The sequence below is a fragment of the Haemaphysalis longicornis genome, unplaced genomic scaffold (genome assembly GCF_048455015.1).
Source record: "Haemaphysalis longicornis isolate Haplotype H1 unplaced genomic scaffold, Haemaphysalis longicornis Haplotype H1 scaffold_8, whole genome shotgun sequence".
NCBI classification, from domain to species: domain Eukaryota; kingdom Metazoa; phylum Arthropoda; class Arachnida; order Ixodida; family Ixodidae; genus Haemaphysalis; species Haemaphysalis longicornis.
Window position 1 is genome coordinate 138,468,970 of NW_027526445.1, and position 13,330 is coordinate 138,482,299.

Below are 13,330 nucleotides of genomic sequence, written 5' to 3' on the forward strand. Positions count from 1 at the left end.
GTCGGTAAAACGCTTGTCTATAACAGCAATTTCAACTTAAACCAGCTACATCCGAAAACCGCCGAAACATACTCGTTCCAAACATGTCGGAGGCAAAAGCGAAGGGCCAAGTCTTCAGAATTCCGCAGTAGTTGCATTCAAATCCCGCTCCGGTGGGGCAGGATAGGGCTGAAAGTACGAAAGCTGTGTTATAGACAAGCCTTTTACCGGCTGTACAATGCTTCACGCTAAAAGCGTTACGTTTCTTGGATGGGGTACTTGCCAACAAATGCTTAAGCAAGAAAAAAAGAAAAAAAAAACACCGCAGAAGTTTTTACAAAAAAAAAAGAAACCTACTAAGACGTAGCATTCTTATGCCGCTTGTTTTGTGTGTGAGTTGGCTACCGCCAAATATGCTTTGAGTAGCGAGGGACGTTGGATTATTTCCTCTTTTTCAGTTTTCTTTTGTTTCTTTTCGACAAGGATGTATAAATGTACACAATTACAGCGACGAAGTGCCTTTACTTCGCTAATTATCGATTTTTTTTCGGAAGAAGCAAGGGGTAGTGCAGTTGGCTCATTGACGGTAATTTTTTTATTTCTTATTTTGAACGTTCTTTTTGCGGTCTTTTTCTGTTTATTCTTCGATTTTTTGGGGGACATGTACAAGATGTGTATTTTTGCTTTTGTCAGATCTTTTTTTCTGGGAAATTTTATTTTTTGTATTTCTCTTATTCGGATTTCCCAAAATTCTGTCCAATTGTGTCCATTTACGCTATGCTAATGATTACAGCTGTTACTTCCGCCAAATCTGCATTATTGTGGAAATGCAGGGCGTTACACGGTCCCGGCTGTGGGAGTGTACTCGGCAAAGAATGCTACGCATTAATATTTCCCCCAAATTGGCTTCTCTGAGAGGACTCATATCGCGGGCTGCACACTTAACGGAGATGAAGTAATCGCAGACGCTGTTCTACAACTCTCGTCGATGTCCCACAAATGTCGTCTACAACTCTCGTCGGTGTCCCACAAATGTCGTCTTTTCTCTCCTCCTTTTCCCAGGGGGTGAGGCGCACCGCCGCCGTCGCCACCGCTTCTTCCCCCGCCGATGTCGTCGCTGCGTGCACGACGGAGTAGCCGCGCGGCGACTTGGACGGGGGCGGCGGCGTCGTCGCCTGTAGCATGAGCGGCCGGTCGCAGCTGCCGCCATGCCTGCCGTTTGGAGGAGCCTCATCGTGCTTCTCGTCCTGGTCATCGCGGTCCTCCAGGTGCGCTCCTAAGCTCGACGTCGGTCCCCGAGAGCACTTACGCGTTTCCCCCATTTGGCCGCCATTACGTGTGCGCGTTTTGGGCTCTCGCTGATGGGCCTCGATTAGCGACGCGGGGAAACGAGGACAATAATGTGAGCGCTGATGCCGCCTCGCCCCCGTGGCCATTGACGCGGCAGTTGGACGTGGCCAGGTGGTGCTGCGTCGGTGTGTCTGTACATCGTCGGGCAGCGGGGCGTTGCTGCCCGGGGCTTCGAGTTACCTGTCTTATTCTTGGGGAGGGATGTGTGAGGGATATTACGTTGAGGGAAATCGGGATGGGAAGTCATGGACAAATGCAACGCGATCACGAAAATATGAGGAGGAGGAGGATGGGTGCCTTTAATGATCCACGGCTAACCACGAAGAAAACTTTGGGACTGCGTGCTGACGCACCACTGACACTTAGTGACGTCCTCCGTCCGTGGCACTCAACGGTCGTGGTGGCACGGACTACGATGTTTTGGTGTCATTTCTCTGTAACACAGGCCTGAGCAAAACTAGGTGAACGAAAATATGAACCTAAAAACACAAATAGCGCGATTTGTTTCCGTGCAAGTTAAAGGGACACTGAAGTCATTTGTAAACATGCTGGGATTACTTGCGCAATTAACTGTAATCTAGAGTCTCTAGGCCATGATCCGACCACTCTCGGTGCGTTTACGCGACTTTATTCAGTAGAAAAACCAATTCGACAGTGCTGTCCTCCTCTCTGCATCCTCCTTGCCGATTTCCTATGACGTTTCGTATGACGCTCACTCGAGATGGCTTGGCTTGACTGCGCTATACTGCACGGCTCGCCAGCCATCCGACAGAATCAGCCGGCCCATCGTTTAGTCGGCCGGTCGCCAGTGGGTCGTCGACATTCATTCGCTCAATTGAAAGTAAGCCCCGGCATGATTTGTACCTTGAAGAATGTGTCGTTAGTTTGTTAGTTTGTAGACTGAATCAAGCTTAAAAAAGTCTATGAAGTCCAAGTAGCTCCACATAAGCGCATATGCGACGCTTAGCTGACTGGAACGCGAGGCGAGTAGCAAAATTTAACGCCACTTAAAGGCGGGAGAACAGTAAGTAAACTTAATATAGGTACTAAGGAATTAAAATAAACCGAAACTTTTATTGTAAAGCGTAAAACAAAGGTGTGGTAAGCAGTGTTTGCGCTGATTGAGCTAGCACGGCGGTCAGCAGCACGAACACACATTTGCGATCGCTTTTCTGCCTAAGGAATGCAGTCGCTAGAGGTGAGATATTTGCGGGAATTTGTGAGAAGTGTTGCTCTTCCCGGGGGCCTGAGCTGGAGTCGGCGTATCTGAGATGCGTGGTGGGCCTCTTGTTGTGGACCCCTAGCTGCAAAAGTTTCTTGGTTGCCGTGTTGATTGCGAGCCCCATAGCGGTCTTGTAGGCCTGGCGTATGGTGGCGTCGAGTTTCCGTATTTCTTGTGGTCTAAGGGCCAAGTATAGCGTGCCATACGCTATCCTGCTGATGAGAATGGCTTGGACCATGCGTAGAGTGTCGTGTTCGCGAAGCCCGAAGTGACGATTGGAGACGCGGCGGATAATGTCCATGAGTTGGTTGAGTGTGCGCTGTAAGTGTGGCAGGGCTTCTAAGCCAGATCCGTCTTTAGGTATTATGAGGCCCAATATCCAAAGTTGGGGGACAATCGGGACAGGGCGACGATTATTTATATGTAGTTCGGGTTTTGGTATTCCGTGCGCGGTCTTGCGGGTCGTTCTGTTGCGGAGCGCAAGTCAACCGGACTTTTCGGGGCGCACTCCAGCCCTCTGGATTGGAGATATCGTTGGGCGGTGTCGATTGCCATTTGAAGTGCTTCTTCCTGACCTCCGATTGATCCAGTGGGTGTCCATAGCGTGAGGTCACCCGCGTGGAAAGCATGTCGGAGGGGTGGAATATCTTGGAGCTGCAGGGGTGGGAGGCCCTTCGTGGCAAGATTAAAGAAGAAGGGTGAAATAACCGATCCTTGAGGTTTTCCTTTGGGAATTGCTGAGAAAAATGTCAGATCGCATATGGCTAATGCGCGCGGTGGTGGTTCGATTCTCAAAAATTAGAAGTTAATCTTGAGGGAGGGAGCTGGACAGCTGTATCTCCCACTCCTCGGGTGTAAGGGAAGGAAAAGGGGCTGGCAGGTGTGGATTTTTGTTGCACTCCCATATTATGTGCCGTAGAGTGCCTAGTTGAATACAAAATTTACATTGTGCGTCGAATTGTGTGGGGAATAACAAATGCATTCTGACTGGCTGAGGAAACGTGTTTGTCTGTCTTAATACGAGTGCGCTTTCTTGGTTCTTAGTGAGCTCTGGGTGCGTTGCCGGGAGTTTTCTACTGGGCCTGCAGTGCTGTGTAATTTCGTGGAAGGTTGGGAGCGGCGTGGGTTCCGGCGTCTCCACCGTAGCCAGGTGGTCGAGATCTCGGGCCGTGAGATGGGCGTGCTCGTTGCCTCTCATGGAGGAGTGGGCCGGTGTCCCAATCCGCGCTTCGGCAACTAGCGGCGCCCGATTAGGGAGAGGCAGAACCGGGCACCCATGTCAGCGATCGTGATGTTCCACCAAGTTCAAAAAAAAAAAAAAAAAACACACACACACAACCCTTTGCACGCGCTGCGAGCCCCTCGTCCTCTTCGTCGTTGCGGAAATCATCCGAACCTCGTATATTCACCGCGCGAGGTTCCAAACACGAATTACAATTCTAGCACATAGTACGTAACCCAGTTTTTCTTCAAGCTCTATTGAGGCACCCCTTTTCTTCGCACGTGACGGCGAATGAATACCTTCGCGTTCGCAGCGGTCGGTTTTGATGCTGAGGCTGGTACGGCAACCCAAATAAGCACATTATCATTTCAGCCATTCCCTCCTCTGTCCGAGACAGGCGTTATCAATAATGTATTCCACAATCCAGTTAAGCTCCGCAAATTGAGTCCGCCCGGAAATACAGAAGAGCAGCATCTCTGCGCGCGAAGAATTAACGAGGCCCCTTGGCTAACCTAATTACTCGAACAGAATCACTCTCAATTGGCACCCGTACTCTGTCCGGTGAACACGCGCTCAGGCCTCGCGACGTGCCGCCACTGCCCTGGCGTGCTCGGACGTCGTTCCACCGACGGCATTCTCCTCCGTTGCCCGCCGCACCAGCGACCGCCGCCCACGATACTGAGCGTCAAGACTCAGCGTTTGCTTGATCATTCATTTCTGCTGCTGCTGCTGCTGTTGCTGCTGCCACGAGTCTCGCAATTTGCCCCTGACAACTCGACGCGTCGCTCACCGTCTAGGTGAAAGGCAGGGGTTGATTAACCATCTTTCGGCCTCCTAGCCGAATTGTCGCTAAGGGGCTTAACCTTCTCGCACGTTCGATTGCTAGTCGCGGAGGCTTTGTATTGCCCGTGATCGGCCTTTATTTGGTGACGCTGCGCTTAAAGGCCTGTTCGGGTCTCCAAGGTGGCGCATTAGCCGCACTACTTTTCCTGGCCGCTTCGGCGAGGCATCGTGGTCCTTAATTAACGCCGAGCACCGCTTCCCTGCTCTGCCGCCTTCATCGCTCGGAGCCGCCACTTTCCCCCTCCCCCTCTTCCTCCCCAACCCTCTCCTGTCCGTCGTACTTTTGTTTCGATTGCGCTCATTTCGCTGCTTTTGCCCGGTCGCCGCCGTTGTTGCCCCGCGTGGGCGCGGGAATTGCTGGGTTCTAGCTTCCTACTAAAAGCTACATGGGCGCGCAGTTCTCGTGTGATGGATTGTCGCTCTTCTCCCTCCTCTTCCTCCTCCTCCTCCCTCGCCCTCCACTCGACACGCGAGGGGGAGGACGCAAGGGTGAAGAAAAGTTCGGGGAATGTTCGCTCTCACTTTCGCATGTCGTGCATTTGCTTAATCATACGTTGCTCTTGGCCTTGCGCGGGTTCGACTGAGAAGTTTTCCTTTGGCGTCCTTTCATCATGATCCTCTGACGGCGGAAGTGTTTAATGAGGATATACGTGGATTAGCCGAAACAACTGAGGGGACTGCGGGAACACGTCCTTTTTTTTCACTTTTTTTAACATTTGAAACGCTTTTAGGGCCCAATAAGTAAGCTAGTCCAGCGCTTGGATTAAGTGGCCACAAAATATTCGAGGCAAATATGGCTGCTTTTTGAGCGCATAAGTTAGAAGCAGCTCAAAAGAGGCTTGCGGCTTCTTTCCAGCTTTCAAAGTTTCGCAATTATTTGTGTGCTTCTGTGACGCCACACGAACATTAGCGCCGGTACAGCCGGCTTACTTTTAGTTGCAGCGGTAAAAGAATTCGACTGCCGCTTTAAACAAAAACCGCTGCAAAAGCGAAGTGGAGTCCACAAAAGGTATCTCCTGAGCCCATGGGGGCACAGTCGGGGGGGGGGGGGGGGTTCGGCGTCAGAATACCACCCGAAATTTTCTAAGCACCGAATCCCTCCGTCCCGCTTCCTTTGGAAATTTTTCGCCTTGCTATTTACACACAGAATCAATATACTATAAGGTAAAAAAATTCACCTTCTTCCCGTAGGGGAACCCTGAGTAGTATGCGAAGCAGCCATGGGGTCAACTCAAGTTCCCATTAGTTTTCAGTTCAGTCGCGGCATTGCGGGAGGAGAATGAGGGTAGCGGAGCGCGCGCGCGCGTCAGTCATTTATACCGCGGAGCTACAGTGGCGCCCCCAGCGGAGTATGCAGCGGCTACCGTCGCGTCTCTAACCCTAAGCTGCTTCGCATTATCGCGCGCGGAGCCGCAGGTGTTTCCATTCGTTGCGCGATCCCGGAGAGGAGAGGAGCTTCGAAGAGGAGGAGAGGAATGCCGGAGAGGAGAGTCGGAGAGGAGAGGAGGAATGCCTCCCATATTACTCAGGGTATGACGACGGTGGTTGAACGCGAAGCTATCTCGTGATGGATTCTTTGGTTGGCCAATCCCTAGTGGCGTCCTGCCACAATCATCATCAGCGGTGCCTGGCCAGGCATACGCAGTGGGGGTGTGGACGCACAACGGCGCCCACACAACGGTGGAGGGAACAGGCTCGACCATAAGCTGCTTCGCATCTGAAACAAAAATAACATGAGTGTCTGTTTATTAAAGCCAAAAATTGACCAAAATTTTGTTGGGGCGCAGGATCTTTCCGTTTGTTTGTTTTGTTGTTTTTACTGGCGGCGTATAAGACCCCCTGTAAAATATTTCTGGCTACTCCACTGGCTGAGCCGGCCAAATGAGCGAGTTTCGTTCTGTAGTGTTGATTAAGATAGTTCTCGCACTGCTTCCTATAGAGAGAAAGCGTTTGTCAAACAGGTCATTTTTTATTTCGTCATTTGGCGCGGCCAACCATAGCCACAGGTTTTCCTGCAGTTATTGCAGGAATATTTCGAAAAAACAGCATTCTACATGTACGCTACCGTGTACGGTGGTTGACAGGCGTAGCCTGTGCCTAACAAACCTTTTACCAACAGCAAATTTATGTTCTCTAAGCAAAATACGACCCTTGCCTGGATTAAGAGTTTCGTAATAATTGATTAATGAAATTCATAACGCAAATCCTCCTCACATTATTTTTTTTCTCTGGGTATGCCTTCTGGCGTTCGCGTACTTTGAGAATGAACATTTTCATATGTGATAAAAAAAGCCACCCATTTTCACATAAACTAAAATTTCCCCCTTTATTTTTTTCAAGAACCAGTAAGTGATTTGAATAACGTGTGTTGAAAACGTGTGTGATAAAGTTAAACAGGTTATTCTAATCATTTACTCATTCTGGGAAAATGTTTTTTTTTTCTCGCTACTATTGTTCTTGTATTTCACCAATGTCGCTTATTATAAAATATACATAATGATGCCACAATGTTTTGTGTCTTTAGCTCGTTTACTTTACATCCCTGGTAAAATCTCCGTCGGGGAATGTAAAGTATAAATGCTTAAGTAAATAAGAAAATTACGCGACAATCACGCCATAGCGAACTTGCGCCGCAGCTATACGGTGATAATTTTGCGATCGCCTGACGTGGCTCTGACGTGATGTTGCTGTGGCGTGTACCTCAGCAGAACCATTTCACCAGGCGAGAATGTAAGCGCATGCTACTCCCAACGTCGTTTATAACCGCCATGCGTCGGCTGGGTGAGCGAGCGCTCAACGCCGCGTCACGTGACACCTCGCTCCGCGCCGGCTGGGGGCCACGGCTGCGCTGCGAGGTTTGCGTGTCACGTGATCAGGCAGGCAGAACCTCCGCAGGATTCGAATGCAAGGGGGGAAGAAGGACGGCCGCCTTGGAATCTGGCTCTGCTTTAAAGTTGGCTTTGCCGCAAAGCGCTTTCTCGCGGTACGACATACTCGCCGCTGCAATGCTATCTCAGCTGCTTCTGCGCTGTTATATGCGCTGCCCAACTGAGAAATTAAATGACCGTATGCTCAGTAATCGCTGTAACGTACACTCGCATTGCAGAATTTGTCGACTGCGCCCTCCGCATCAGATTACATGCATGGCTATCGTGGCGAAGAATAGAGAGAGAGAGAGAGAGAGAGAGAGAGAGAGAGAGAGAGAGAGAGAGAGAGAGAGAGAGAGAGAGAGAGAGAGAGAGAGAGAGAGAGAGAGAGAGAGAGAGAGAGAGAGAGAGAGAGAGAGAGAGAGAGAGAGATTTTGGAAGCTGCCTGCTTGCGCACCAACGGAACATATTAGCCCCGATGAGCTACGCACGCCAGCGAGCAGCTTTTGATAGCTTAGTTTTGCCCCGGTATGTATGCTGCTCGTGTTAGGACCGCTGCATCCTTGCCCACCGACCACTTCCGAGTGCTTCATCACGAAGGGGTTGGGAGCCTGAGCGTGCGGGGTGCACCTGGATCAAATAGGACGTGACTGGCGTCTCTGCGTTAATCCGTGGCCGTCAGGCGCAGCTCGTGGTAATATACACGAGGATTACGCACCTCGGGAGCGCATGAGCGCCTGTCCTGCGCAAGCCACTGGTGATTGATTTAGGCTTGCGTTAGCTGGCTACATTAGTTCCGCTCCAGGGACGCGTTGGGAGGGAATTCTGCGGATTCGTGGACGTCCTTCCCAGGCTTGCGTCGTGTCGTATCATATGTTGCCTCGGGAATCCTATATGCCCTGTTTCATCATCCGTAATTGAGATGCGCCTGCCAGAAACAGCCAAACTAGCGTTATGTCGCTCAGTTGATGAACCACAGCTGAGCTGTAGCGAGGATGAACAAATTTCTCTTTCCCACGCCGTGCAGCTCGCCGTATTAATTTTTCCGCTGTAACACCTACTTGTAACCAAACGAAGACGTACGTCTGCGCCTGTCTATGAGGGCACACAGACGCACGCACACACACACGCGCACACACACACGCACACGCACACACAACACACACGCTCACACACACACGCACACATCACGCGCACATATTTGTCCCGTAACAATATAGGTATGTGACAATTAGGTATGCTTACTACGTTAGGAATACCTGCAGTCGCGGATTGCAAGCAAGTTTGCTTGTAGCGAGAAGCAACGTTCTCTGGATACTCTCAGAGCAACGCAGAGAATGGAGCGGTTGGACAAACAAACTGCTGCTAGACATGCTACAACGAATCGCTTAAGCAAAAAGCAAGGCCAGTTAATTATTCGGCAGAGGCGTAATGATTTCGCAACTCAGTGAATATTCTGCATTCCTTGGGAAATCTTTAAAAGGACCTCATTTGATGTTTTTCTTTCAACTTTGTTCCATCGAGGTTTAAAGACTTCCAGAAAAGAAAGCGCAGAAAGCAAGCCATCGGATTTAAAAAAAAAAAAAACTCGAAATGAAAGCGTGAAACACCGTCTCCCTGGCAATGTGCACGAACTTTGAGGAGAAGAGTCTGCCTTCAGGCAGTGCCTATTTTGGCGTTACGAAAGGCTAATTGAATATCGATTTAACGTTGGCTATTTTAAGTATGCGTTCTTCCCCTTAAAAAAAAGGAAGTGGAATTCTAGGTACCATAATAACTGGTACCAGACGTTTGAGAGAGTTTTTGAGTCTCGAAAAAAAAAAACGCAATGTAGCTATTGCTTGCCACTTTCATTAATATCAATATCGCGACATAACCAAATATTTTGTCACTATGCAAATGATGATTACTGAGAATGTTCGTAATCTCGAGTGTGCCATTGGCAATCCGGTACGCTGATGGATGTTCTAAAATATTTTAGTGGGACTACAAGAATTCCGGGCAACGGCCTAAATGTTGCATCATGGCGGCCATGGGAGCAGTCAGTCATAGTTGCTTTCACTCAATCGGCCAAAGCGTTTCCGCTTACCGACTGGCCACAGTCACTGGTAATTATTGGTAGTGACTGTGGATAGCTAGTGAGCGGAAGCGGTATGGACGGTTGGGTAAAAAACAAGACAGGCTGCTCCCATCCACTAGAGCAATCCTCGATGGTGCCGTTCCGCATCTGCAAGTAACAAGTATGTCTCCATTTTAGATGCAGAGCATCTGATTCACTCGTCTTGTCCCTCCGGCGTCGTCGTCGTTGTCGTCGGCGTTGTCCACCCCTCCCCCATTCTCCTCGCCGCGCCAGCTGCGCTCTCCGCCGCTCACCCCCTCTCCTCTCCGATAGCGAACACTCTCTCGCGAGGGGCATTGGATTGGATTCGATTGGATTGGATTGGCTTGGCTTGGCTTGGCTTGGATTGGATTGAATTTGGATTGGATTGGATTAGATTAAAGTGGATTGTGTTGGATTGCGTTGCGTCATAGCCGCGGCACGTTGCGTCATAGCCGCGGCAGACGCGCTGGGGCCGGTGCATGTGCAGTACTCTCTCTTGCGAGGTTTCCTCTCCTTCGGGCGCGCTGCGCATATAACCGGTGTGCCGTTCTCCGGCGAAGCAACATCCACGCTTGGCTCAAACACCTAGAGTCCACGCCGCTTTACAAGTACGCCATCGTCGTCATCGACTGGGACCGGCTTACGCAGTCCCCTCAACGTTATGCGCGCTATAAAACGCGGTCCCTTCGCCGCTCCGCCTATGCGTCGCATCTACACAGGGGTTCCCGCGAGGGGAGGTGGGAGTTTTTACCAAATTTCCCAAACCGCATCCACTGACTGACTAAACAGAGTCACTATCAATAATTAACAGTGACCCTGGCTAGTCGGTAAGCGGAAGCACTTTGGCCTATTGGGTGAAATCAACTATGACTGCACCCATGGCGGCCATGATGCAACACTAATGAGCTCGTTGCCGCTTTCTGTCACCACTGTAAAATCTAGCGTTTTGTGCTTGTTTTCTTGTATGGACAACGTTCAACAACGTTGAGTAGTGCTTATCATCTGTGCTAATACACCCGCTTGTGTACACACGACTATGTCCTGGAACTTGGACATGTATTGCGCATGCTCCTTTCCTGCAGGAATACAACATAGCACGCCTAACTGCTACATTTGTACTTGGTCAGTGACCTCCGTTTTACCGTTGCAAACACGCTTTTATCTGACCAGACAGTATTCTGTGAAACACATTTAGACAGTAGTATCGGTAGTAGTAGTAGACAGTAGATAGATAGATTTAGACAGTAGTAGATAGTAGTGGTAGTATTTAGACAGTAGTATCGACGAAGCTTGTGCTGTGGGTCAGTAGCCTTGCGGAACCTTTGAATTCAAATTACACGGCACGTTGTGCAACCGACAACGTGGAGCGTGCTTTGGATTCCCACAATGTATTCGGGAGGAAACTATTAAATGAGCGAGCGAGCGTCACGCGCGATTAACCCCGTGGTCGCACGAGAAAGAGCTTTACTATGCGCGTAAAAATTAAGGCTGGCTAACGGTGTATTACTTAACCGCGATTAAGAAAAGAAGAAGCTTGGTGGTGAGAAAGTTAAAGAATTTGTAGAAATGCGTCACCGTTCACCGAACAGCGTAGAACTCGCCCGGATTGGTGCTTGCGTTCATTCGTAATGCCGGGCACGTATACGGTTATTGAATAAAAATGGCCCATTATTTCGAAGTCGGCTCGACGTAAAGACCCTTATTGGGGTCACAGCGTGATCTTATGGGCAGGCCCCGAGAAGGGCACGCCGCATTCTCTTGGTCTATTGGGCAAACGGCAAGGGTTCATGAGGGCGAGACGCCACTTGGCGTTGGAAGACGATGAAACAATCGCAAGGGGTCGGCCGTATCTACATCGCTTTAATGTAGGCGGAAAGATCGCCGGACTTTCGCTTCCCGCGTATCTAGTTAATTAAGAGGGCCACGAAGACAAAATACAAGTTTGGTTAATTAAAAAGTCTATTCTATCCCTATAACAATGATAACTATGATACCGATTTTACCGCATACAAGTAATCCAGATATCGAAGAAAAGATATACCTAATGGCTCAGGCGCTGTGCTGTTGAACACAAGGACGTGGGTTCGATTTCCCAGCCATAGCTGCCGCTTTTCTGATGGAGGCGAAAAGCAAAATGCCCGTGTGTACGAGATTTCGGCGCGCGTTAAAGATTCCCAGGTGGTCAAAATTAATCCAAAGCCCTCCACTAGGGCTCCGCGCCTCTAGGGCGCAGTGTCGGCACGTTAAACCCCACAATCAATCAATCAAACAATCAATCGATTAGTCAAAGAAAAGATATGAAGCAGTGGCGACCATCGCGCCATTTTCGGGCGATTTCCGTATATGACGTTACAGAACCTTGTTTTTGCGATCGTAGGCCGCCGAGCAAAGCCGTGCACCGCCGAGAAACATTATTGCGCGATTGTAGTGTTGCGCCTAGTTCCCTTTTATCGTATCCCCCGAATGCTAACGTGATTGTTAACACACTGATAATGTTTTCAGAACTGGCCCATGGCCCATATTACGTTACTCCTGCCCTTATTACGTCAATTTAGTGCGAAATCAATATTTCTTGCGCTTTTTCTCGGTTAAAAGAACGTCTTTCGGCGCTGCAATGGAGCTGAGTGAGTTACCAAAGGCTAATTCTTTCTAACTGAACAAAGTGGTATTTTCCCGTCATGGCCCCTTTAACGATCCTCTTCGGGCTGGTTGTCGTATTAAAGCCAAATCAAGCGTCAATTGATTCGCGCGGCCAGGGAACGATGATTCCGGCACTTTGCTTGATGCCTGCCGTGCCGCGTGCCCCCGAAGGCTGCTTTGTGCGCCGGCGTAGCGAACGAGCTCGTGAGCGGGGGCGCCGCCACCGAGACCTTCTCGGGCATCATATCTCCGTGAAGAGGTGCGTTCGCGTGGCGGCAGCCCGGGGAACGTGCAAGCCGCGATAGCGTAACGAGCCGCGTGTGGGCGCTCCTAGTCACGACGAGGAAGCCCGCCGGTTCGATGAGGAAGTGCGCCTTGAACCGCGCGGGCTTCTGTGCACGGGCCAGAGGCCACGGGGAGGCGGCGGAGTTGACGCTTCCTACACGCACCGCTGTCGGCCGAGCGAATCAGCTGTGCCGCAGCTTGGCCGCAGGATTTCCTGCGTGAAGTTGGTATTGAGCGCGGAGTGGGGGGCCTATGGCCACTTTCGTAGAGATGATGCCTTGCTTTGTGCACTATATATATGCCCATCTCTGCTCATTATCTATCTATAACCGCGTATGTATGAATCTCCACGCATGTTCCACTTGCTGCGAGGTGGTCCCACTACAGTCCATTATTCGGAACCCCTTTCTGTACTAACTCCATTCCGTGATGTACTGTACTCACTGAAACAACAATAAACAGATTGTTATAATAAACAATAAACAATAAACAAACTTGAAAGACAGATTGTAAGTTTTACAGCGATGGGCCTAAGCCCCTCCTTGGGCGTCGCCGCTGAAGTCCTTGGTGAGCGATCGGGGTAGCGCGGGCCGTCATTCCTTAGGACATCTGGAAGGACAATCGCTACAGCACACACAAATGTCATGGTGCCGGCTGAACGCCGCAGCGCCGGATTTATTCCTACATCACGGACTTCCTCGCGGACCGCCAGACTGTATTAAAAATGGGCGACATAAAATCTGACACTATTTTTTTTTTTGGCAGTCGCGGTACACCTCAAGGCTCGGTGCTCTCTCCGCTCCTCTTTAATATCGCTTTCC

At 50.1% G+C, this 13,330-nt stretch overlaps 1 protein-coding gene across 2 annotated transcripts in view; it reads left to right on the plus strand.

Annotated features, from left to right (window-relative positions):
• The window catches only part of LOC144149940 (beta-1,4-glucuronyltransferase 1-like), a 279,455-nt gene that overhangs the window by 27,860 nt on the left and 238,265 nt on the right, over positions 1-13,330 (plus strand). For both annotated transcript variants that reach the window (XM_077681684.1, XM_077681685.1), the window contains exon 2: positions 1,042-1,247. In XM_077681684.1, the coding sequence (XP_077537810.1) occupies positions 1,188-1,247 (60 nt within the window). In that variant the 5' untranslated portion in view covers positions 1,042-1,187. The remainder of the gene's footprint in view (positions 1-1,041; positions 1,248-13,330) is intronic.